Raw genomic sequence first — 26,675 nt, 5'->3', positions numbered from 1 at the left:
TAAGTAACATAAAATCGCTGAAAAAAAAAAACTTATTTTTGTTACGTAATTTTGATGCGTGTACAAACTACAAATAAAAAGGGGGAATCGGTGCAGCGAGGGTTGCAGTGGGCGGGGCCAGGTGTCAACTGCAGGCTGCAGATCTTATCTCGCAGGGGCACCTACCCAGCCCTGCATGCCGCCGTACCGTCGACGATACTATTAATTGAAAACATTGATTTACGTCAAAAGACGTGTCAAGGTACCTGAGATCATTCTGCGCAATAATGTTGCCTATCAGCTAGGTTAGGTGTCACTTGGTCGCCTCTAACGACATCCACAGGAGGGTACGGAGTGGTCCTATTCTAGGGCGGAACCACACGCCACAAATATGTAGCATACAGCCAATCTAATATATTTCATAATTATAATATTTTCATTCATTTATTGATGCACGATATATTTAACAGAATAAATGTAAATATTCATATGTCGACGATTATATTACTGTGGAATGGAATATGAGCTTTATTTATATGAATATATGATAAGTGTTATTAGGTCTCAACATCTCAAGTAACTATCTCTATTGCATAATTTGAAACCTAGGGATAATATAGATCTCATAACATTAGCATGATATATTTGAGATAATGAATATAATTTCAATACTTAAGTACTTTTATTAATTAATCGGTTTCTGCAAACAAGGAACCCTGTCCGTCATATTTAATTTTGATAGTTTCAATGAACAAGCGTTGGCAATGTATTGCTTCGCGGTAGCCGCATAATATGAAGATGCTGTACACAAAAATCGTAAATTATACGAAGAAAATAGGTGAATTGAGCATAAGGTTTTTTATCTAAACAAAACATATACAATAGCAATACCTACACGAACATCGTTTATTTAACTAAACCAATTAAATTTATTTTGTGGTTTAAATCAAGGAGACGACATCGAAGCATAAATAGAGTGCTGGGACATTTCCAATATGAATAAATCTTGTTAGTAATTTTGCGTGCGTGCTACTCTAGCCGCTTTTAGTTAGTAGTCAAGTTATTCCATAATTTGGCTTTGCTAACTAATTTTATCGCAACTAGCTGTAAATCGCGACTTTGTCCCTGTGCCCAAACAAAAACACGCACATAAAAATTGTAATAAAAATTTTCGTCGCTGTCGAATATTAACAGAATTATTTGAAAAGCAGGCAGGTCCAACCTAAAATCATTTGCTTAGTAACAAATGAAATAATGCTTACAATATGAATGAATTTCATAAGTATAGACCATCAAACACTTACATAGATAAAGTATCCTGTCGGTTATGTACCCGTCGTAATCAATTAATCGTAGAGAATATGAGGCGCAGGCGCAGCCAGCCAGATCCTGGGAGCATTAACTTGCGAGCCAATTACCTGCAATGTTCCGCCTCGCTTTGGTTCGTACCTCAACCTCCAATATGTTAACATATTTTTTTAATTTCTCCGCTGGACAGTTAAAGAGGCAATCGCGAGGGCATGCGCAGGAGTGAGATTTATAATAAGAAAACGCTCCTACCGCGCGTGCACCATAAGGATCTATAAATCTTTTGGTACTGCAACGGCCAATCCCTGTTGAGAAACGATAAATCATCCCTGCGGACAGTAAAGCCGAATCGAATACGATCGCTGTCTCCCTCGCACTCGCCACCTCTTATGCCTTTTAGATCATTTATCATTCGTACCTCTCGTTCCTTCGTAATGATAAATTCAATTCTCCTTTGGAATATGATTGTTCCTCGTTTTGTTATTGTGCTGTTTTATTGTGGGTATCGATCGTCATGGAGTAGGTTTTTTGATAGGAATTCGATCGAAATGATCGCGAGAATTGCTTTCCATTTTAGATTTCGTGTATCGATCAATCTTGTATCAATGTATTTTTTGTGAATCTTCTTAGTTTTGATTTTAAGATTAATTTCAGATATGTTAATGATAGATAATTAATTAGAACAATTTTGTAAAAATAAAACATTTTGAATGACATTTTAAGTACTACAGATCTTTTGTTCAGTGAATGTAGTAGATGTACCTACCTAAGTTTGAGTTAACGTACAAAAAGCTAAAACAAAATGGAATGTCAAATATGTTTTTCATTTATTCCTTTGCTATTTACAGGGCTGTAGAAAAGACAACAATTTTCTCTTAAAATAACTTAAAAATAAATCGTGCTCTCAGTCATTTATGTATAATAATATAGACATAGGTTCAACTTTATTTTTTTTCTTTCTATCTAATAAGACGGTCCGTGAAAAAATAGTCATTATGAACATCATAATATATATGGGTACATAATATATAATAGCATTTTATGTAGAAATACATTCCAAGATAGGTAGCACATAGGTATAGGTAGCACAGTTAAATAGCAAATACACAATTTACAATAAAAATCAATCCCTTAATATCTACTATCACTGGGCGTTTTATTTATTTATACATGGAATAAGCTATCTTAAAGTTACTTTACACGATTTTTACAACCTATAAATCGTACTTTTATAAGACTTCGGTGCTTTGGCCATGCTGATAATTAGAATTTTATGAAAGTACAAGGCGTATGGTTATTATATTAACTAGGCAATCGACAATGTAATCAGATACAATTGAGCGCATGAAACATTAAAGTCTAGAAATAATATAGTTTGAAGGAAAAACAAGTACTAAATTTTAATTTAACTTTTTATATGGTCAAAATGTCTAATTTCAAATTCCCGGTACACAATAAATGTAACTGTTTACATGCGACTGTTTGGGACGTACAAAACGGTAATAAATCATTGTCAACAATGCAGTTGACAAAAATCTACACAGCACACAGCATAATTACCACCAAGGATATCACAAAAGCCGTGTCGTACAATGATCCAAACAATATTCTAAGGATCTCAGTGCATTTTGTTTTATTTTAAAATACAACATGCTGTAAATTTACACCAGCATTCATTGTTCAACAAGACTCAATTGTTTTTAAAAATTTTACTCGAAACAAATACTTTTGACATTTACATATCTATTAACAAAGTCCCTGGACATATTAAACTCGGACGGCTGATAAATACATTAGGTAGGTCTGTGGTCGGATTTATTTATATTATTAAGCGTAATGTACTCTCAAAAGCATTGACTAACGATGCGCTTTAGTGAACTTTTCATTCTACGTTCAATAAAAAAATCGAAAATTTTGCGCAGATGAGTGTCATAAAATTGAAAACTTTTTGCCAAATTATGTGTTTTTGTTACCCGTGACTTCTGATCGTCGAATGAAGAGTTCCCTAAGCGCGATGAGGTCAGTAAGCGGCGGCTGCACCGGAGTGGTGCATCAAGTGGTGATGGTGGTACGTCTCCTGCGTAGGACACCACCAGTCTGGCACGCCGTGCGGCATCGCCGGCGCCGGCTGCTGAAACTGCGTCCAGTGACCGCCGAAACCTATTTTATTGTCCATAACACCGTTTCCGCCGATGTTTGTAATGTGCGGTTGATTGTGATGAGGAGGCGCAGCAGGGGGGCGTTCGTAGGGTTTTTGGTCGTGAGGGTTGAGGTATTTTTCGTTGAGGCTTTCTAGTTTGTCTGTTATCGTTGGATGGTGATGTAGGTGATGTGTTGGCGCGGGGGCGGGTGGTGGGGGGAGGGGTGCGGCCGGACTAGCCGCGCCGGCGGTGACGCTCACGCTGCCGGCTGAGGAGGAGTCGTCACCATCGCTGTCGTACCTCGGCGAGGCGTCACCCGCGGCTCCGTGTACTTTCATGTGTTTCCTCAGCGAGGAGGGGTGTGTGTAGGACTTATCGCACCCGTGCACGCGGCAATTGTAAGGCTTGTCCGACGTGTGGACGTGTGAGTGCTTCTTCCTGTCCGAGGAGTTGGCGAACCGTCGGTCGCAGCCAGCGTACTCACACTTGAACGGCTTCTCACCTGAAGAAGAAGAAATTTCATCGTTATAAAAAAAGACTGAACACAAGTAGCACAGCAACATAAACATCAAATTGATTGGGAAATAAATTTGTAAATGAAGATCTATAGATGGTTGGTTTCTAAGACGTTCCTCGTATGGTTAACCCTGCGGTTGAGTTTTTGAATTACCATCATAATACGTCATAGGTAGATGATTGCAGCTTCTTAACAAAAATAAGCTAAAACAAAGCCAACATCAGACATTGAGTATGGCAAACGATAATGTTCATCCCCTTGAAGAATAAAACGATACTGTCTGTATGTACGCAAATGTCCAATCACGCCATAAATAACCAGATTTGCTCGCTGCTCATAGTTTACGAGCACAGATAAATATTCACAACAATTGCACGGGATACTTAACACGGACGTAAATCATATTTATAAGACGACTTTGTCACATTGCCGTAAGAAGATAAAATAAAAATGAGCACAAAGTTTACAATTACATTATCAAATATAACTGAATAAGATGAACAATAAACAATTATTTAAATAATTTAGTTTACATTAATAAATATTTAATTTAAAAAATTTCGCTTCATTAGTTTTTCTAGATTTAAATTAAATTGTAAGATTTGGTCGGATCACTTCCTCGTTTACAAATAGTTACGATTTTTCAGCTTCATAGATTTCATTGCTGAAGATATCTTGTTCAACAGATGCCCTTCTCTAATATTTTTATTTTGTTCTCGGGTTAACAAACAAAAGTATACTCAACTTTAACAATAGTAGTTAAAGACATTATTTAGCCTTTAAATCATTTTTAAAAGAAACTTCAATATAGAATGGTGTTGCCTCCGATGATACAAAAATGAAACTCGGAATTTTAAAATAAAATGTAGAGCAGTCATCAAACACTTGAAATATTTATGCAAAGATGAACTAATACAACTATGGCTCAATTTATATTTTAACCACTATATTATTATAGACTAATGTCGAAATAAAAGGTTTTCTTGACGTTATTTAATTGTTTCATAATTAACAAAGCGTTATTATGCGAACTTCACAAAAATAAACAACCTCCAATAACTAAAATCTACAATTTTATTATAACAAGTCTCACTAACAACGTCATACATGTAACTATCTATTATTTTTATTGTAGAATTATTCCTTTATGATACATTCGAATTTTTTGCAGATCGATATTTTTTGTGAGATCGACAGCTTTCGGGGCCTCGCGTATTGATAAATTCTTCACGAGTTCACCGAATCGTGTGAGATGAGAATAACATTCAATAAAATACATTACAAGTAGGCAGGCATGGCTAGTGTGACCGCGTACAATACCATTTTCTTTGTAATGTTTACAAATAAACCTCTTCGGTTGTAATCCGGCGCATTGTGTTCGAAGCTCGAAGATCGTGGAGGACGCACAGATGCTAATCTCAAGTGTCTGTTAACGCGGCAATAATAGGGCTTTTTAGGCGTTCCCTTACCGCAATTTTTGTGTACTCATTGATCGACATTCGACGGCTTATTCTCAATGATACTTCCTTTTTTTTCATTCTTCACCTCTACGCCAAATATTTGCGCATTATACTATCACACTAAATATTTTTTGTCCCCCTTTGTATCGAATAAAAGATACCGAAGCTAATCTCGATCACGCTCAGGTCAAAACAATAAAAACGTCTCGCAGGCCTTAAACGCTAATGAACTAAATACGAGATAAAAGAGTCCAAACATGTGTCGCCCGTCTAATTAGTAATCGTCCTCTCATCAGCGATTATACAAAAAAGAGTCAACGACAAATTCTATCAGGATTTAATGTGTTGTGATGAGCACGCGACGAACCAGATCTTTTAAAATGAGCAGACAGGAAGAGCTTAATGTGATTGATGATTCTTAGTAAATTTTTGCCAAGATTTTATAGGGATTTCTTACAAGTAGGCATGTTTTATCGTATCACGCAAACAGCAAGGTAAAATATAAGGCTGTGATAAGATAAGGCAGTTCGAAGAATTATGTTTTTGACTATTTTTAACCAATGTTTGCCTGTATAATAAAAACTGCAAAAGAATGCTGGCTGGCATATGGGCACAAATGAAATGGACACAGATACAACGCTTCGTATAAGTAAATACTCGACATTTTGAAACGTTTCAGATTTTATTTATTTCATTCGATTTAAAATAGAGGCAATTAAAATGTCACATGCTGTGTAAATGTCATTGAATACACTTTGCCATTCTGGAAAATTTAGAGAATGCATGGAAACGGACTGGATATAATCTCAGAAATTACTGACAATCTTTTTTAGAGTAGTCTGTATGTGTTTATGTGGTTTTTTTTTCATTTCTCTTCGAAACCTGCGGGAATTCTCAAGGGAGGAAATATTTGAGAACAGAAATTTCTCAGCGGCACATAACTACTTAAGTTATCAAATGAGTGCAACTTCTGCATCGAAGTAATTTGTGATGCGGGTTTTTGAAGATCGGACACGGCGTGGCAGCACAGATCAGATCTTATCTTAAACGGCTGTATCACCCACAGGGGACACTTTTTTTAATCGACAAGGAACAATATCATTACGGCTTACCAGAGGGAAGCCGTGCATATCTTAAATGTTTACGTTTGAATAGCAAAATTGAGGATAGGTGTTTCGATGTCGTCACATTGTCACATTCATAGTGTGCAACTGAAGTTATATTAATTATTGAATCATCACAAAACACTATTTACATAGGTACGCAGTACGCTACCAGTGACTGTCATCCAACATCTGGTCTAGGCTTAACGTTATCATTATCATTAATTTACAATAAATATTTCACGAGTGAGATGCAAATGGGAGTGAAGTTACAAATCCCGAATGACCGAGTCAAAGTAATAAAATTAGTAAACAAGCGAGTAGACAGTTGGCACATCGCCTACAGAATTACTGTCCGATATTGGGTTACCAAACGCTACTTAAGTGCGCTCCGCTGAGAAAACATGCTTTTTACAAATAGCACGAAACACGAAACATTCGGCCTTTGCACCCAAATTGTGGTAAATGGCTTTAGGTTAGTTTATAGAAAAAACAAACATCGGACTAAGGCAGATCACGTTGCAGACAAACCACCTAAATTGCTATTTATTGCGGTTTTACAAACAGAATTCCCGAAATATCTCTTATTGGACTATCGAGTGGGTGGACGGCGCACCTACTTCCGTGTCATCACTTTGAATTTTAATGTGCGATATTCAATATCATCGCACCTGTTTTTACAACTGACAAATTTATAAACAGTAGCATTAAAAGTAATTTCGAATTGTCATTGAAGTATTTATTTTTAAATTTTATTTTGTTATGCTATAATTTGCAATTTCCAAAACCGGATCATTACATTTAGCATCTTGATGACAAAAACTATATACAGATGAGTATTTTTTTATTGATTTTAATTGGTAATGGATTTAACAGTGACTAATATATACAAGTTGTAAGTACATACCATAAATCATTCGATGTTTTTATTATTCTAATCGATTATTAAATGATACAGAATAGTGTATATCTGAGCTAATTCAATCTTCAATGGACAGGCGGCTAATGAGCGGTCGATGACTGGTCGATTCTGAGATCCGGAGGTTGTAGTGTTCCAACGTTTGACCTACTAAATCTACGACCACACTCGATGAACAATATACGAGAACAAAATCTGTAAGGCCCATTACACTATGGCCGATATCCCAATATTTTAACGCAGTCTAATAATTCATGAACATCACCTGAAAGAGTCCTAGGACTTTGCCTTCTTTTCCTTTACTACATCTTAGTCTTTAGTTCTATATGTATAGGCAAAAAATAATAATACAGATAGTCAATATGGTCTCAACTTTACAATATTCCGCAAACTAGAACTCCACACGTCCTAAGAGCCTCTTCAGAAATGTCACAATAACGGTTGATTGACGATACTTCCTCGAACACCGATTTTCTCTCGCGCTTTAAAAGGAATTTCGTACGGCATGTATAATGATTTATGATGCCCGCCTTTATCCGAAACGTATTTCGAATTAGAAAGATATATTAATATCTTCATTTTTTCCACTTCTCAGAGAATACGGCCCTTGTTCGAGCACAAAAAGAATATGCGGGGTCGGGCAGCGCATTCGGCGCCCAACGACCGTGTGACAAGGTGCTTTATGTGGACGATTATGAGCGGACCGAATAATGTTCCGATACCCGATAAATATCTGCCATCTCATACAAAAGCGTCCCAATAAAAATATAATAGTAAATGTAGCAACAACACAGGCCACAAACTGCACAGTCATATCTCGCTGATAAACATAAATTAAATGAAAACGCGGAGCGTGAGAGGAAGGACGGTTGTACGGGTCGAAAACAAATTAAACTGATATACCATGCGCGTGCGCATGTTGGCTGTTGGCTGGTGGAAAATCGAACATGTTACCAAGCTGCGACCGCGAGTCTTTTTCGTCTTGCTGTGTCTGATTCACAGCCAGCCCGGTATAACCTGGCGTGGGACTGGTCCCCTCAACTGCATTTGCCAGTACCGTATTGGCCATAATCGTGGCAAATTCAAGTACACTGCTGCATTATCCTTGACACAAAGCTTACTTCAAAAACCTGCAATGTACTTCGATTTCATCTGAGTTTGACGAATGCGTGTGCCAACCATTATAATTTGGCTCAATTATTCTATTGCTATGTTTTATTTGTCATTTATTGCAATAAAAAGACGGAATAATTATTTCATGAATGAATTATGGTGTCGTAAAATATCAAAGCCTTATTTATACACCGGTTTTAACATGGTCCTTGCCGGATCCTTTTGCAGACAAACATTTTCGCATGAGAACGTTTCTTTATTAGTTTATTAAATAAATGTGTAATGTCTAGCTCGTCCGTCTACTTGCCCGGTGTATTTATAGAAATATATTTCTATATTAATTTTGGAAATCTGCAAGACCGAATGTTAGTTTCAATGAAGTCTTAGGTGTATAAACTGGCAGACATACAGACAAGACAGAAAGTACTGGCGTGTAGATGTGAAGGGGAGATAAGCTATCATGCATCTCTCCACACGACACAGCACCTCCACGGCGCCTATAGGGTCTTTCCAACTCCAGGAATGTCACGAAATACATGATTGGTGTACTGAAGTTTTTTATGAATATCGGGGAGAGGAAGACCTTACAGATAAATGATGGATTGTATTTAGGAAGCATAAACGTGTGTAATGAGACATTTCGTCTTCTTATAGAATCTCTAAGAAATGCTAGTTATATAGTTATAATGGCAGACATAGGACTAACTCAAGTCGAACATAGTAGACAAAATAAAATTATTTCAGAAAAAACAGTTGTATTCGAGGCATATTTGACTAGATGCCTGAGTTGACGCCATGACAGTTTTGCGTTCGAAAACGTATGAGACCTAGTCAGCCGGCAACTTGTGATGTGACTGAATGAGAGCCGTTTTGCGTAAAGTGCATGGAGAGGCCGTACTGTACGCTAATTAAGTAGTAGGTATATATTTATTATGCATTATTGGGGTCATAAAGAGAAAATTTGCAACAGTGTGAAATGTTATATTCACAAAAACTAGGGTTTATTGTCTCTAGTGTATTCTCCGGGATAAACAAATATAATAAAATCATGTTTTACATTTTTCTCAAAAAATAGAATTTTAGAAAACGACATGTATCCTATAACCAGAAGATGTTGGGAGCGGATGTAATTATAATGGCAGACATCCCAACTAATATTATATATAAATTCAAAACTAAGTTCATCTCAAAAATTCATCTCAATAAACACTAAGATTTTCATTTTCAAATGTCTAGGTATTATTTTCTCCATGTCCTTTTATCGCTATCTTGCTTTAATAATTCCCCAAAGCAATGACCCTTTCCTTATTTTTTATTAAATGTTAATAATTTGTAGACTAGACATCTGAATTGATACCTGCCTTAGAAGTTCTTTATGATATTTTTCAGAAATCAAGCGCGTATTTTTGGTTATTTTTTTCGGCATGGGCGATGATGCCGGTTAGGGCTGTCAAAACGCTTGACGTCAGGATTGACGAGCGTGGCGCGGTTCCACTCGTTTTGTACTTATTCTTGCCTGACAGGTGCCCCAATCTCATTGTTTATCTACAAAACACTATGGGAACAGATTTTTGAAGGTGAATATGGTCTCCACATTATGCCTGTGCCATATGTATCAGTTTTATCAGTTACATCAATCAGGACTTTCAGACGAGAGAGATATGCTAATCCTAACTAATATTATAAATGCGAAAGCAGTTAGTCTAAATGATATATTTAAAGTATATATGATTTTCCGAATCGACACCCTAAGAAGAAGAATATCTTCTTGAAATGTTGCATAGGTACATATAGTTTGAATCTTTCGTCCCGGAAAAATATTTTTCCCGTGGGAAATTCATGCGAGCGAAGTCACAGGTTAGTTCATTATATATTTTAACTACTTAAGTAAATACAAAATACCTACTGTCTGTTATTATTACCAGGAAATATTTCAAGTTTAAATCTCATAATAACCATAGTTGTCAAATGATGTCATTTAAAAATGAAACTGATTAACACAAGTTAGAGTTCACAAAATGTTACCAAGTTCTTAGGGTTTCGAATGTCCTATGCACATTTTTTAGGCATTATGAAAATACTTACCGTATTTCCGTAAATTTTTAATTAAGTACCTACTTGGGAATTAAGTGAACTCTCCGGTTTTCCGTGATCCACATTGCATAAAACTTCTTGAGAAAATGAAGATACTCGAGGTCTCGAGCTACACAAAAGTATTGTACAAGAATCGTTTTATTAATTGTCAATGTTGCCATCTCAGTTCCCAGTATCGACTCCGGCGGACAACGTGATATACCGATTTCCGATGAACGATACATGGATACGTTTTGTCATATTTGCCCATTTAAAAAGACAGTTTTTGATAAGTTACATATGTATGGGTTCTTTAGTATTTTAGTAATTATAAGTAGTAAGTATTTTAGTAATATACTGAGGACATTTTTATGATTTTTTTAAGGAATAAAATAAATTAAGAGCCGAATCTAATGGACGATAAATAGGTATTGTTTAAAAAAGTATTAACAGAAAATACACTTTGCCGTATTTTCTTCAAATATTTAAAGAAAGTTAAGACACTTCCAAATCAAAAATATTGAAATCTATTTAAATATCGAAATAAATTGAGATAATGTATTTAGGAGTGGCACGGGCGCGTCCACCCGACTCCTACGCAGGATCGAGTTTCAGCCCCTGGGCACATTTTTGGGACAAACCAATATTTCTAACGAATATTAATAGCTGTTTTTGTTTTTATTTGAAGTGTTTAATTCTTGTTGTTCCCTCAGCGACGCGCCCACATTCTACGAGTGCCAGGCATTCCTTGTGAGGCACGAGTGGGTCCTACAAGAATTATTGTGCTCACAATCTTTTTACACTGTAATTTATTAAAAGAATTTCGATGTTGAGTGAGGTTGACGTCTGTCTGAGAATCCTTGATAGATGCAAAATACTCGTATAGGTAAGTATAATATAAAAATACCAATGTAGTCATAAGAAAATATTTTAGCCATTTTTTAATTACTTTGATCTTTAATTACATATTCCAGAATTTTTTCCAATAGAATTTTGTCTTCTCGATTTTAACTAAAACAAACAATATTTGTCGAAAAAATTCGGATGTGCAAAAACCGAGTCGAGATTCTTAAAATAGGCCCGCAGCAAAAAATACCCTAAAGGCCTTAAATTAAATAAAACGTGTCTGTGGGTCTTAGGAACTCTTTCTCTTATTGTCGTGTAAACATTCGATTGTTATCCGGGTGCCGATCGCGAGTCCACTGTTTTTCCGAAACTTTAACACTGATTTTTTTTTCACTGCTTCATAAAGAATAAAACAAATGTGTATAAGCATAAATACACAATAAAATAAATATTATTTATTAGATTACCTGTTATCATATTAGTACGAGTATCCTATATAATTACCTATAAAGATGAAGTGAATGTTAATTCACTCGTCTCATTGCATTAATATGTAATAAACTGTAGCTGAACACTTAGGTAATTTGGAGACACTAATGTTATAATTTAGGTTAAAAGCTCTATAATTTCAAATGAGTTATTGCCTAGTATTAAGAATATGACAACATGACCGCAATACAGCAATAATTAATTCTGATTAGCACGATTATGGCCATTAGGGTTCGAAATGGAACTATTCAATTACCGAGGCAGCTTAATGGTCACGGTTAGCACCTTTATAGGAGTGTAAGGCTATAATGACTGGGTTGGCGACCAAGCTAGCGTTGTCGGCGATATCACACACCGCCATACATATTGATAGCGACAAGGTGTCGACCAAAAAACTCATGAAACATGCAGTGACGGTCGCTGCGGTCGTCTACACGTCAAAGGAATTCGCACTGTTAGGCACCTCAAAGGGCAATATTTTTTATCCACTCTGAAAATGGCTGATAGCTCATTTAATTTAATGAGAAATCTAATTGTGTTAAAAAAGCGTAAAGTTGGAGTCGCCTACGCCTATTTGACTTATATGATCTTGCCTTTATTTATCGGTTGATGTTTCTCACGTAACTTTACTGCTTGTATCAGGGCGTGGAAGGAATGTGAATGTTACCTATATAATTAACCAAAAAACTTGTTTAATGGAGGACATTGTTTAGCTGTAAAAGTTTTGTTAGGTATATTTTAATTCGCAGTCGTCATGCAATACATAGGTACTTTTAAAAGATTTACATCGTTACAGCGTATTAAAATCTCAAAAATCTAAACTGCCGTCCGTGGCGTAAGATCCCATTCCTTACACACCTTGCAGCGAACAACACAACGTTGTCATTATAAAATACAGGCACGGATAGTAAAGTGTCAAAAGAAATGATGGTAATAAGATAGGAGAGGGCGGGCGTAGGCTGCTCCCCGCGGGCTCCGACCAAACCATTGTTACTTTGCAACCTCGACAATTTATGTGCCGTATTGCTGCCCCGGACGACTTACCCGTGCGCGTACGAGTATCTACTGTATGGCTTGAGACTGATTCTTTTCGTATTCTATATAAATAATAATGTTTAAAATGAGACCTAGCTAGGTCGAACTTTCGACCGTTAGTTATATTTCAATTTTCAACGAAATTATTAGAGTAGTTTTCTAAAACGGGAGTATAACAACAAGGATATGTAGAAATTTTTTAAGCTTCAAACACAGATCTGGCCTGTTTAGCGGCCAGATATTACATAGGGGAAAATATCTGACAACGCCGATTCCGCTTGGTCTTAGCAGAAGAGACAGATTATAGAGATGCTGGATTGATGTCGTCAATTAGTATTAAAACTTGCCGCTTGCTACCAATGGACCCTAAGCATCAACAATGCTATGAAACAATTGGAATTTATATGAGAGGAGAGAGATAATTTCAAAAAAACTAATTTCTTATAATTACAATATTGAAATAATACTAGTAATATACCTACTAATAATTAATATTATACATACACCTAAAACAAAACCAAAAACAGCATGAAAATACATTTTTGAGTTTATTGTGAACAGACAGACAGACGTGGCAGAGGACTTTGTTTTATAACATGTTCCTTACATATTAGCAACTATCAAGTTGCTACAAAAGGTGACAAAGTTGAGCGATACGGAATTCGGTTATAGAAACCAGGCAATCTGCTTGGTTCTCATTAAGAAGTAGGTGAGCAATGTAATTGAATAAACATCGAATTAATTAAACCATCAGCTGAAGTATTCCGTAGCTCCTCTGCGTCTGGGCGGGACCGGATATTGGTAATAGTTCGGATGGATACCCGATTACTTGCTCGATTAAACTATGTACAAGAAACGATTGATTGATTGTGCGATGCTATCTCTAACGAAACAATTTCAGACTTTGATTAATAATTCCTCTAATAAATTACCTTTACTAAGGGCCTGGAATAGAATAATGCGAAACGTAATGGAAAATGAATTTTAGTTGTTAAAATCTAAGTTATAGGTAGTCGGTATTCATGATACTTGATTTGATGTTAGTAATTTCGTTTACATTATACATTTGCGATAATTTTATATTACCTATTACTACATTTTCCTCTTGTTGTTATTGGTATTTAGTTAATTGCAATGACGTTTGCCATTTTGTTAGGTGTAAGTATTAAAAACAAACAATTACTTTTAGTACAACTAACAAAAAATTGACACAAATTTAAACTTTAATTTTTCTTAAACCCGTACTTAGTTATGTATAATTCCGCATGGCGCTGGTAGAATGCTTCCACTGCGATGTAAGAAGCTATATAAATTATTCTAGTTTTTATCGATACGAATCTGTAATCAACTAATTGTTGAGATCACATTAGCGATGCGAGATACGTATCTCTGCATCGGTATCCGATGTATCGAGTGGAAGACAAGGAATCGCTGCCCGGTTGCCGACGCGCGCGCACTGCGGCAACATGGCGGAGCAGTTTTTGCCCGCACTCTTGAACCCTGTTCGCACCATCTCCATGACATTTAGTAAATTTCCAACACGATAAAAACAATTGTCACGTTTGCTCGCAAAAGAATGCTTGGAGAGAACTGTTCGCGTCCTCGGAGCATATTTTTTCTAGGAACTTTAGCGTCGGTGGTGGCAATTTATTCGAAGAGCGCTCACTTTGTCATTTAAATTCGGTCCTACAAATCCTGAATATACGGAGCGACATATGTGTTCGGCCATCGTCACCTCGATGATGCGTTGTCAATGTAGCATCGGAGGGGTGGCGACAAAGAAGACAAAAAAATAAACCGCTTAGCGCTTTTGTCTCGGAATATCGTTCAGTTGCTGGTGTGTGCGTTTTGTTTGGGGTAGCAAGTGATGGAAACTTACATGAGTATTCGTCTGGGTGTGTATATATCGATACGATGTGTGTCGAGGGTTGTAATGATGCTACGGTGCTACCGACGGGTGATGGCTCGGCCACGCCCTTCAAATTATCGTTTGTTTTTACACGGATGTTTTCCGTGGAATATCTGACAATTAATGAACGAAGGCGGACAGTTTTTGTAGCTTGAGATTTATGAATGTTTAACTTGTAAGAAGATTACAAACTTTGAAACAATACATTTTAGGGGCAGATAATAATAAGTTTTTACACTTGTATTCAGAGTAAAAGTTAAATGGAATATCATATAAGTGCAACTCAGGACTATGTAGGTGGCCACTAAACATAGCAATGCAACTAGCATTATAAGACCAACCAATAAAATAATACACAGTTAGTGTAGTTACTTATCTAAAAGGAATTAAAAATATATACAAAGAGTGATGACAACACAAAGTTTTTTGAATGTTCTCCTGAAGCGCCCCCATCACACACACACGCTCGGCATTGTGCTGTAGATAATATTTTTTATACAATTTATCAAATCGGGACAGATGGCTGGCTCACATAAACACCTTTTAAAATGCACCCAGCTATTATAGGGTTACAACATTATCATACACGAATACGTAAAATGGCCGAACGAACAATACGTTCTTTATTATGGACTGTATATTAAAAAGTCTAATTTAAAAATCTGGTTTTATTCATTTCATCTAAAATACTTTAATCCTAAGATAGGTAGTAATTTTTGTTATATTTTGGAATTATTGTTATATTTTTCTGAAAAAGCTTATTCAAAAGACGGAATGAATATTAAAGTACCTGGAAGAGTTCTTCCGTAGTGGGTACTACAAATTCATGAAATTCAAAATCGTTTACATTTTTTGCAGAAAATAAAGAGTTTTTTGTTGTATCGACATCTTGATACGAATTAATTATATTTTCATTAGCGTTTTTTTTATATGAAGTGCATTTTAAAGAGTATAGTAACGCACTGTACCAGACGTTGCTCAATGAAACCGCAGAGGGTTCCGTATTGTTTGCAAATATTGTGAAAGCGTCATTTCATACGCCATATTAGCCTGCGTTTGATGGCTGGGGTCTTCACGAGGACGCAAATTGACGAATCTATAGAAATGTAGCCGTCCCAGTACTTGATACCGAAATAATTTGATACGGTAGTAATAAATACCAAAAGTTGTCTTGTTAGCATTATTGTACACAAAATCCTTCAACGTAAGTAAATATTATTTTTAACATCTTCCTAAAATATTATATGAAATTAAATCATACCGAACATTAAATCATAATAAACATATCAGGCTTATATGGTGCTTTATAAGATGATGATTACTGATTTCCAAAAAAAAAAGTTCATGAATCCCTATGTAAGTAATTATTAACATAATTTGGCTGTTATACGATAGGTATCTTTCTGTACTCACTTCCTTCGAAGTTGGTCGTGATCATATCGTCATTACTATTATAGTTCACCCCGGCAAAAACACCCCTTTGCGGATGAAGTGTTCGTAAACATTTTATACGCATTCGATTGGCTGGCATAAACTTTCGTTTCCTGACTATAAGCAGCTTGATAACAATGAAAGGATGGAGGATTTTTAATAAGATTTTTTAAGAAATATCTATTATGGGAGTATTTTATGAGAAATACACAAATACATATAGGTAGATATGTAAGTCGATGATTACATTCTTTAATCGTATTGAATAATTACTTTTTCAAAATTTCATAGTAATCGCGGATTCTATTTTATTTACTTCAAATAAGTATGACAACAAAATACTTGATTTGTAATATAACAATATGGGTAAATAATTAACTATGGATGTTATGAGTGAATTATACCGCTTGCTACCAATATGTTCGTGTTTTAGGTATCATGTTACTCTCTTCAATAAAAGTATCAGTTTCAAGCGCGCTGGAGACTCGTTGCCGTAAAAATTCGGTAGCCCTACTTCTGTGTTACTTGTCGCTTACGTATTAAAATTGGAATTCTGTGATATTTTAGTACTTATTTGTATGTTTGTTATTTAGCATGAAAGATCGTAAAATAATAAGTGCAAAAATTATGGGGGTCTTTTTGGGACTATCAGAAGTCACAACATATTTTTTAGAATTTTTGCCTGTCTTTATGTATGTTCGCGCATCACGCAAGAACTATTGAATTGAATTTGATGTAGTTTTCACAATTGTATAAGGGATGGACTAACTTAAATACCTGGCATCGCGATACATTGCTTAGAACCCGATATATTGCCAATCATTATGTGCACAAAATAAAGAGATTTTACTTTGTTTAGAAGGGAAATTCACGTGGGCCGCGTTATGAATAATTTTATTGGATTGTATAATATCATTCGTAAGTAGGTATTATATTATTATGTTATAATCCATTGCAATTAGGAAATTAACTTTGGATGAGTTATATTAGTGTAGGACTTTATTACTAAATAGTTAACTATTATTACGAGGAAAAGAAGCGATTAATGTTTGGTCAATGAAATCATCAGAATATTTTGTACATTTTATGGTATCTAATGGGCTTCCAATTCCATATTGCTCCACGAGCTCGTCCCAGTTAATTTATAGCCGATCGTAAAACAATTCTTTAAGCTGGCCACAAAAAGCGGGGTCTATTCTGTCGCCCGTATGAGATAATAGAGGACGGGGGCACAGGACAAAAGTCTGGACGCAACACTAAACACTGATGGTCGTTAAAAAAAAAATATAAAACCATCTGCCCATACGAATTCCTGGAGTCTACCCGAAAATCGATATTTAAAGTTAAGTACCAATACTTTACCCCATAACAATGGAGTAACGTGCGAGGGAGACGTCCAAGAAGCCAGGCGACGGAACTGGACATTTTAATTTATGATATTTTTTCTATCCCATATTACACAGTTCAGATGAATCTTTGGACTTTTGAAATGAATTGAAAAATAGACCTCGCGCTGAATGGGGTTTTGTCCTTACTGAGAAAAGGACTTCACAAGTCGACAGAGGACATTATAGGATGCCCGTTAGCCGTTGTTTGTGCGCAGATCGCGTTACAAGGATCTCTGTCAGTTTGTTTGTCATTGTGTCTGCTCGGTTATTGTCGAGGCGTGCTGCTTATGACATGTGCGGGCCGCGGGGGGCGGTCATTATGCTTTAATGAGAATCAAAACGTTCCGGCAGATCAACACTGGTCCGCTTCAATGCCCGCGACAACTCTATACCGCAACCGGACCTCATGTTGCTGTTGCTGATATAAGATTGTTATAGACGTTTTCCTTTACTGCTAAACGTGATGAATTAATTCTGCTTCCTTTGCATTTTTACAGTGAATCTGGTTTGTATCTTTTCTTAAATTTAATTGCTAAATTAGTGGAAAGATAATACCTAATCATAAAATAAGATAGGTAAATCATAACTCACCAGTATGTGTTCTTTTGTGGATTTTGAGGTTTTCTGATCTCGCAAATACTTTGCCGCAGCCAGGGAAGGGACAAGGGAAAGGCTTCTCTCCAGTGTGCACGCGGATGTGATTCACTAGCTTGTATTTCGCCTTGAAGGGCCGGCCGTTCCTCGAGCAGCCCTGCCAGAAGCAGGCGTGCGTCGTGCACTCCGGACCGCCCACGTGTTCCACTGTCAGGTGCGTCACGATCTCGTGCATACTTGAAAACAGTTTGTTGCACATTTTCCGCGGAGGGGGCTGCTCGGGGTCGAGCCATTGGCAGCGCATGTCCCGTCGCGGAGGAGCGCGCACATAGCGGAGGAACGCATGAGGAGCGTGCGCGTGCGCATGTGGGACGAGCGGAGGAGCACCGCCCTGGTAGTGCACGTCACCGCGCCAGTCCCAACTCTGCTCTAATGGTTGTTGAGGAAATAGCTCCCCACAGCCCCCGTACTCCCGGAGGTAGCCCGTCTGGTAGGAGTGCAGAGGATAGGGCTGATAGTGAGGCGGATGATGAGGAGGGGGCGGGTGCGGCGCGGCGGCCCGGTGTTGGGCGCCGACGCCGCAGGCCGGCTGTGGCGACATCTTCAGGCCGTAGGAGGCGAGGTGCGCGTGGTTGGTGTCGAGGAAGGCGTTCATGGCAGGGGTGGCCGCCGCCGGCGCATAGCCCCATTCGCCCGCCACCATCCACGCGGCGGGGAGGACCCGCGCTCGCCGCTGCTTCCAAACAAGTCTCCGCCGATGCTGACGGGCCGCTTGACGGCGATTTTGTCACGCAGTTAGCCAAACCTCCGAACAAATCACCATTTCTTTCTTCTAGAAGATGTTGCTGTAAAAATAAATGTATGGTATTAATTTCTTAATTTAACTTTAGTCAGTGGTATTTTCCTTCTTTGCATGAAACAAGTTCGAAGCAAAAGCAATCACAAACGGCCCGAGACAAATTCAAAACCATTTTTCAAAATAATAACACATATTCGTGCACCCATAACCGCCGACGAATATTTTATTTACAAAAAAAAATGTGATGCAGGTACTTTTGGACATTAAATTAAACTGTGGGTAAATTTATAGGACATTTTTATACGTCTGAGACAAAAATTTCGATTGTAGTCGTGTGTATATTTAATTTTAGTTTATTTGTTAGGTTGGCTCCAATCTCTTTTATGGCCAGGTTTAGCATCGATAGTTTATTAAAATAGTTTTATGAATGATAAAACCTGTTGCGAGACTCGAGCCCGGACCACTTTATGGCTGTGCATCCCTTTAAAATTAATAGGTACTTTCCTACTGGCAAAACATGTATTTTTTATGTATTCTTTTTTTAGTTAAGTCTGTAAGCATAATCTGCCCATTGCAGTGTCTGCTTAGCATGAACTTTGTAAGACCACTGTGAATAGCTTGAGAATTTGAAATGAAAACAATTTAGTGAAAAGAGCGAATCTGAGATCTGAGGCCATGCTGAATGTAGGGTTCCGTTATCAGCAAGTAGTCTTGTATTTTTACTGACAGTAACTAGGTATTCATCATTGTTTTTGTCAGGGTGAGTACTAACTTATCATTTTACAACAGTGGTTCTTAATTTACAATCAAAACCATGGAATAAATCAATTGGAGAAATCAAATTACATCTTAACAGTTCTTTTATATGGATTGGTTCGTATATTATAAGTGTACTGTTAGTTTAAATTTCATAAATTGTAAATTAAATAACTTTTTCCTCAGAAAATAAGTATTAAATAGGTGCTTTTTTCTTCTTTTTCAATGATGTTTATAAAAAAAAGTATATTATTATTACTTTAGCATCTGCTGCAATAACATAATTATAAAGTGTCTACTTTAATTAACTAAGAGTTACGTGGGAAAATTAAAATATACAGACAATAGGCAGAAATTAATTATCAAGAGAAGATTTATGAGAGTGCCATGTAATAAATTAATTATGTGTGTGATATGATATATGGATTTACAGACGTTGTGATATTGTAGCTGAATCATAATTGTCTGACAGCGAGGAATGTGGCCTGTTGTCTGGAGAACAACGTATTATGCATATCGAATTTTATTACTAAACTTTACATATATACCCGAAGTGTTTACTGTAATGGAAGATATATTATTTTCCAAAAAACAAATACTATTCAATTCATTCGTTGATATATTCTAATATTGTAACAAAATAAGTAAGATGTTTGTAGATGTAAGGAGGATGGGTTATGTCATGTCATGAACGAAACCATGACCCTAAATGTGGGAAAAGTACATACACATATAAATAAAAAATATTACAAATACCTTTTAAAAAAGTATTTAACTAAAAATACAATAGTAAAAGTACAGTAGTACTATATATATTTTTAATTAGTTTAGCACTCAGGGTTAAAATTCATGTGATCTACAGCTAGGTAATTAATAAGTAATTCCAAAATAAATCAAGTAATAATGAACAAGTCACTCCCACAGCTGTCAATCATCGACATTTTCGCAAGTTAATCGCGTTACTTGAAAATAATGTTGTTTACCCATTGTTCGGCCACTCGAGCCTCCTCGACTGCGGGTCTACCTGGCTTAAACAATGTCCTGCCTGATTCCCATCTAATCTCTACATTATCTATGCGACGCCCCGCCGCGCGGCCGCATCATCACAAAGTAACGGGTTGACAGATATCTACAGACAGCACATTAAAAATCATATAGTACCACCCTAACATGCAATTTTAAACCTTATATTCTCCAAATTACGACGGCAAACCAGTTTATTGAACGCACAAATAAGTTGGCTAATATTTTGCAGCTGCTTTACAAACGATTTTTACAGTTTTAAGGAATTAGCAATAATCACATTAGTTCTCTATTGAGATGTGCAATGCTTAACTTGCTCAAAAGATCTTTGTTAAATTTTAAAGAAATCCTCGTTATCTTCTAATCCTGTTAGTTAATACAATTTAAGAAAGAACTGTAATTTACATTACTATTTTACATAGTTTTTTTTTTGTTTCAGAGAAATCAGTACATTGTACATCTTTAAATTTATCAATACATATGTAGTGTATATTTTTTAAATACTTTACATTAGATACAGACAAGTTTTTTTTTAAAACACTTATCTGTGAAACTGGATTTGAAAAACGTTTGTTTATTTTGGATATGTTTATAGTGTAGTGTAGCCCAAATTATTGAAGTTAAGCATATCGCAGGTTTAAACATTTTAATCAGTTTTAATAAAAAATTACAGTTTAAAAAAACCAAAAATGACTACCATAGTAATGCCAAATGTTTCTCTAAAATTTTTAAATATATCTACGCAATAGGAGTAGGTTGTCATCGACTCTACATTTTTGCCACACACTTGCAATTATTAATATTTACAGGTAGTAGAGAGCATTTTAAAATTGTATTCACGATAAACCAATTAGAAGAATTATAATAATCTGTAGTTGTGACTACCTCTATCAAATGTAATCCAAGGTCTTTTAGAAAATATCTAAAAATGGAAATCATCACAACGGTAGCAAAGCAATCGTTGCGACTCTACAATTTTAATTATTTTTCATCTAAACATAGAAAATATATGTTACTTTTCTCCCATCCTTCCGTTTTCCCGATTATGTTGGAGGCTGTGATGCCCCGAAGCCCAAGGCTGTAGTAAAAGTGTGAAGCATTACATTTTAAAGATTTGGCTATGATTTTACAAACGGCTGCCTGTCTGAGGTCAAACCCTCTTTGAAAATGTTTAGTTTATAAGAACTATATGTATCGCGATTAAATTAAAATGTATTCAAAATATAGTTCTATTATTACTAAATTTCAAAATTAGTTTATAATGATTAATGTTAATATTTCAAGAAGATAAGTTTTATTTTTTATCAGACTTATTGAAATAGAAATAAATTTATTCATAGCATATAATACATCACAGAAAATGAACAAAATAATAATTTTAATTACATTTGTAAATTAACATGCTTACCTAAACAAAAAAAAACATCTAAAACATCTAATACAAAAAAGAAGAGACATTATGTAGAGTCCGTCGGGTCTCGAGTATATAGTGCATCATAGTATTGTGGTCTGTCATTTTGGTAGTAATAGTATTTAAATTTTCTACCTACATGTTTGAAATACCAGCATATTGCAGTATAATAAAGAAAATTTAAAAAATATAGTGCAGATGTATGTATGTTTTTATTCTTTCACGCAAGATCTAGTGAACGGATTGTTATGAAATTTGGTACACAGGTAGAATATACGTAGGGTACTTTTTACCCTGAAATTCCTACGGGAGCGAAGCCCCGTAGCGTAGCTAGTATTAAATATTGTACTAACAGCTTATATACCTAAGTCTAGAATTTTAAACGTCGCTTTAAAGTCCGTTGGCGAGTCGGTTAGCTTTACTAATTTGATATTAAATTGCTTGTAAAAATGTAAGCAATAATATTGTTTTGGCCTTATATCTGTATATACGACACTGCTAAATAGGTTAAATTATGCTGACTTATTGATAAAAGTTGGCAGATAGATTGAATTTACTTATTTCCATAACACATAATTATGCCTAAGTTCAAAATAGATTCATAAGGAGAGGAGGTAGATGCATATATATTAGATAACACACAAATTTCTTTCTTCACTAGACCGGTTGATAAGATTAGTTTTAAAAATAAGCTAAACTGCATCCCTATTAGGTTCGTAGCAATTAGCTACGATATGCGTAGCGCCGTAGGTATCTACGCATATTTCCTTCAATTAGTCATTGTTATTTAAATATGTTTTATTAAAAAAGGAACCATTTCAACCCTTACTGAGTTTATGAGAAAAAAACTTAGTACCTATATGAGTATGGCAAGAAAACCACAAATAGATAAATAATATCTTACTTGACAAGAATGTTAATCCAGTCTTTAATATGTAGTGAGCCGTTAAAATCACTTCTAGTTATGCAACACAAGTAAATATGAAACACTTCACTCAACGTATACGAATAATAATATCTAAAATAAACTTCAGTATCCTCATATAACTAGTGCAATTGCTATCACAGAGATTGGCGCGTCGTTATAACAATCTCGAGTCGGTTTCACAGCCTAATTCTGCGTTTCGCGGTTGCATGCGTTTTTTGGTCAAATCGTCACGCAAGGAATTTTTCTCGGAGCGATGAAAAGCTTCGCGACGTGTGTCCGGTGACTCCGCTGAGGCTCTCAGCATGACTGCGGGCTCCCGCGTCGCCGCCCCTCGACACCACCGACATACTGCTTCTTAGAAACCGTTCCGAGCGGCCGGAGGCGCGAACGCAGCCCTAACCCAACGAAAAGGGCGGGACACCGGCTACTTTTTCATCCAATAATACCGGCTTCGACGACAACGCCACGCCATATTTCTATCTCGCTCGCGCTCGCCGTTATCTCCATTCAACTGCGGAAACAGCGACAATTTTGAAGCAATAGTGTTAAGAAGAAAATTTCTTCGTGTTGCCGTCATAATATGTTTGCTTTATCAGATTTACGCTGAAAGCTCGCTGTTTGCATCAGAGGGCGCCATGTCGGTGTTTCCTTTCGGACATTAGAGATTTTAGACGGGTGCGAGAAGGATGCAGGACGTTCGGGAAATGTTCCCGCTAATGTATTTTCCTGTGGGAAGAAAAACACATGTCGTCGCTTTTAATTTAATACGTATCATGCTGCGATCTCTTGTACCGCTTACGCGGAGCTTATTTTTGCTGAAATGTTTTGGGGAGCACAATTATTTTGTTCAGAAAGCTATTGTATCCCATAAATCATTATCCATGTAATGTTCATTAGCCATGATTAACTGAATGTCAAAGGTTTAGTAGGTACTTAAAAAATTGGACAGTTTTATAGCTGACTAAATTCTTCTCCATTTCCACAACTTCGAAAACGTTTGAGCATTTGCCGTTGTGCAGATCTGCTGATTCTAATTAAGAGAACGAAAATTTAATGAATATTTAATAAAATATGAACTGCTCTCCAATGAAATAAAAATATATTCTTAGTAAAAAAATATTTTCATATTATATCATAAAAATATTATATATATTTGCCGGTTTTATTCACAATTAGTTCTTAACAACCTACTCTTTATAGTTATTGCAATCATCAAGTGTTGGTTATTATTACCTAAACATATATAGGATAGGGTTAGTTATTAATAAATAAAATATTTGGTTACATAAAGTGATTAAGTCATGCATGTGATGTTATATGCAATAAAAAATACTTTTAATTATAACTTATTTTATTTTCTTCAAAATGCAAATATCTATCGTCTTAAACATGAGTTCGTATCACGAAAGAAGTCCCGCGGAAGTGGCGCTACTGTAGCTGTAAACAACAATGTGGCCATCCCTTATTGATAGTTCCTCATATTGCCACAGGCCTTCTTTCCATTAATAGTTTCTAGTAATGATTTTGAAAATTAAATTAATTTGACTGCCAGATTACTTTTTTTTTTCAAGAAAGTGGTCGAGGATTCTGATTTTAATCTAATTATATTTTTTTAGTTTTGCAATACCAAATACAATGGTCAAGACAAGTTGATAAACACCCTCACCTTAACTTACATAAATAAATAAATAAAAAATATATTTATATTTATTTGAATCAGCGACCGGTCCCTCAAAAATGTCTTACTTAATAATGATTACTGTGTCCACTCCAGACCAGACTATTCTCATACATCACCCTCAATGAGTGTACAGTACCAACTTTTTGTTCCTGTCAGACTATCCCATGGCCAATTAGCATTCCAAACGTACCGTGGCGAAGCGCGCCGAAATTAATTCAAGTAATTAATTTGACATTCCGCTCCAGTATAGTAATTATTTTGTAAAAAGTCACAATTCCATGTGTGTAATAATGTGTGATGGCACGCCCCCGCACGGCGCTCGCTGATTGGTCGGCTCGGAGGCCCGAGAGGGCGGAGGCGTCTCCGGCGCACTCATTTTTATCACAATTTATTTTCATCCACCGCACGAAGGTCCTGATTAATTTAATATATCTTTATAAAGGCACTTTCTCACGCAATATTTACCACATTTAAGTGATAAATTAATCTAGTAATTAGTTCTTAATTGGTGCCTATTATGTTATACGTCTGTAAGGTTCTCTCAAAACTCAAAAATATGATTTTTTAAAATGACTCAAAACCAAAGTAAGCAATTTTGATCTAAATACGAGGAGAATAAAGAAAAGATAAAAAATATCTTGTATGATTAAAGATGAGCTCTTTCTTTATATCTCAGAATTGTATTGACATTATTCTAATAAGATTTATTACCCAATTGGATTGAATTTTCCAAATATTAATTTGGAAAATTTCATATCATTTTATATAAATTTCAGTTATATCACTGTCGTCTCTCGTGTTAGGCATCTGCTTCAGCGACAAGTATAATAAGGTCTCCTAGTATGGTGACTTAAAATTGCAAATGCGTGTATAAGAGTATTCTAAAGAAACATCTTTCTTTCTTATCGAATTATTTCTTTAATATCTTATTAATAATAATAAGGTACTACTACTATAGGTAAATAAGTCATATTGTTGACTGTTCTGTCTGATACTGCCTGTGAGCGAGTCACTGCGTCACCTAGATTTTTTTTAAAAAGCTAGATAAGTTAAGATTAAGTTTAACCCAGTAAATTATCAACAAACCTAAACCGTTCCATCGATTTACTAATTTTATATAAAAAATCGAATAGATATAGCAGAAATTAAGTGTAACATAACAAAACGCAGTGGGAGCCAGGTCACAAAGGATCCCAAGGGACCCTCACCTCGCCATGTTGCGGGTTCCGTAGGTATTTTATAATAAATAACGTTATTATTTATTTGGCTGTTTGGGAGTGATGCCAGCTACAAATTACCATGGACAATAGCTCAGTGGGAAGCCGCTCTTATTATACCTACACAACAGATGGCTGTGCTTGGGCACCCCATTACTTATAAACAATATTAAAATCTTTATCATTGTGATAAACAATTAGTCCAAATGTTTGACATTTAAATGAAATTAAACTTATAAAACTTATAAAATGTAATTAAATGGATAAAACCATAATAGATTCCATTCTCGCATGCCTCCTACAAATACTCTCCGATGATCATGGTTGAATCGACAAGTACACGGCTTTGTATGAACGCAATATGAAAAACCAGCAGTATAATATTACTAGCTGCGCCTCGGGACTTCGCTTCCGTTCTAATTTCGGGATAAAAAGTACCGTATAGTAAGTATGTGTTATTTCAGGTTATTCTACCCGTGTATCAAGTTTCATCAAAATCCGTCCACAGTTGATTTAACGTGAAACATACACACACACATATATCCTCACAAACTT

General features: G+C 35.9%; 1 protein-coding gene across 1 annotated transcript; it reads right to left on the bottom strand.

Annotated features, from left to right (window-relative positions):
* Positions 1 to 2,102: 2,102 nt before the first annotated feature.
* Positions 2,103 to 23,552, bottom strand: opa (odd paired). Its single transcript, XM_053745745.2, has 3 exons — positions 23,199 to 23,552; positions 18,303 to 19,150; positions 2,103 to 3,930 (listed from the first exon to the last, which is right to left on the bottom strand). The coding sequence occupies exons 2-3, from the start codon at positions 19,006 to 19,008 to the stop codon at positions 3,308 to 3,310; spliced, it is 1,329 nt and encodes a 442-aa protein (XP_053601720.1). The 5' UTR covers positions 19,009 to 19,150; positions 23,199 to 23,552; the 3' UTR covers positions 2,103 to 3,307.
* Positions 23,553 to 26,675: the final 3,123 nt, after the last annotated feature.

This window comes from Plodia interpunctella, chromosome 5 (genome assembly GCF_027563975.2).
Source record: "Plodia interpunctella isolate USDA-ARS_2022_Savannah chromosome 5, ilPloInte3.2, whole genome shotgun sequence".
Lineage (NCBI taxonomy): Eukaryota > Metazoa > Arthropoda > Insecta > Lepidoptera > Pyralidae > Plodia > Plodia interpunctella.
This window is presented reverse-complemented; position numbering and strand designations above follow the sequence as displayed.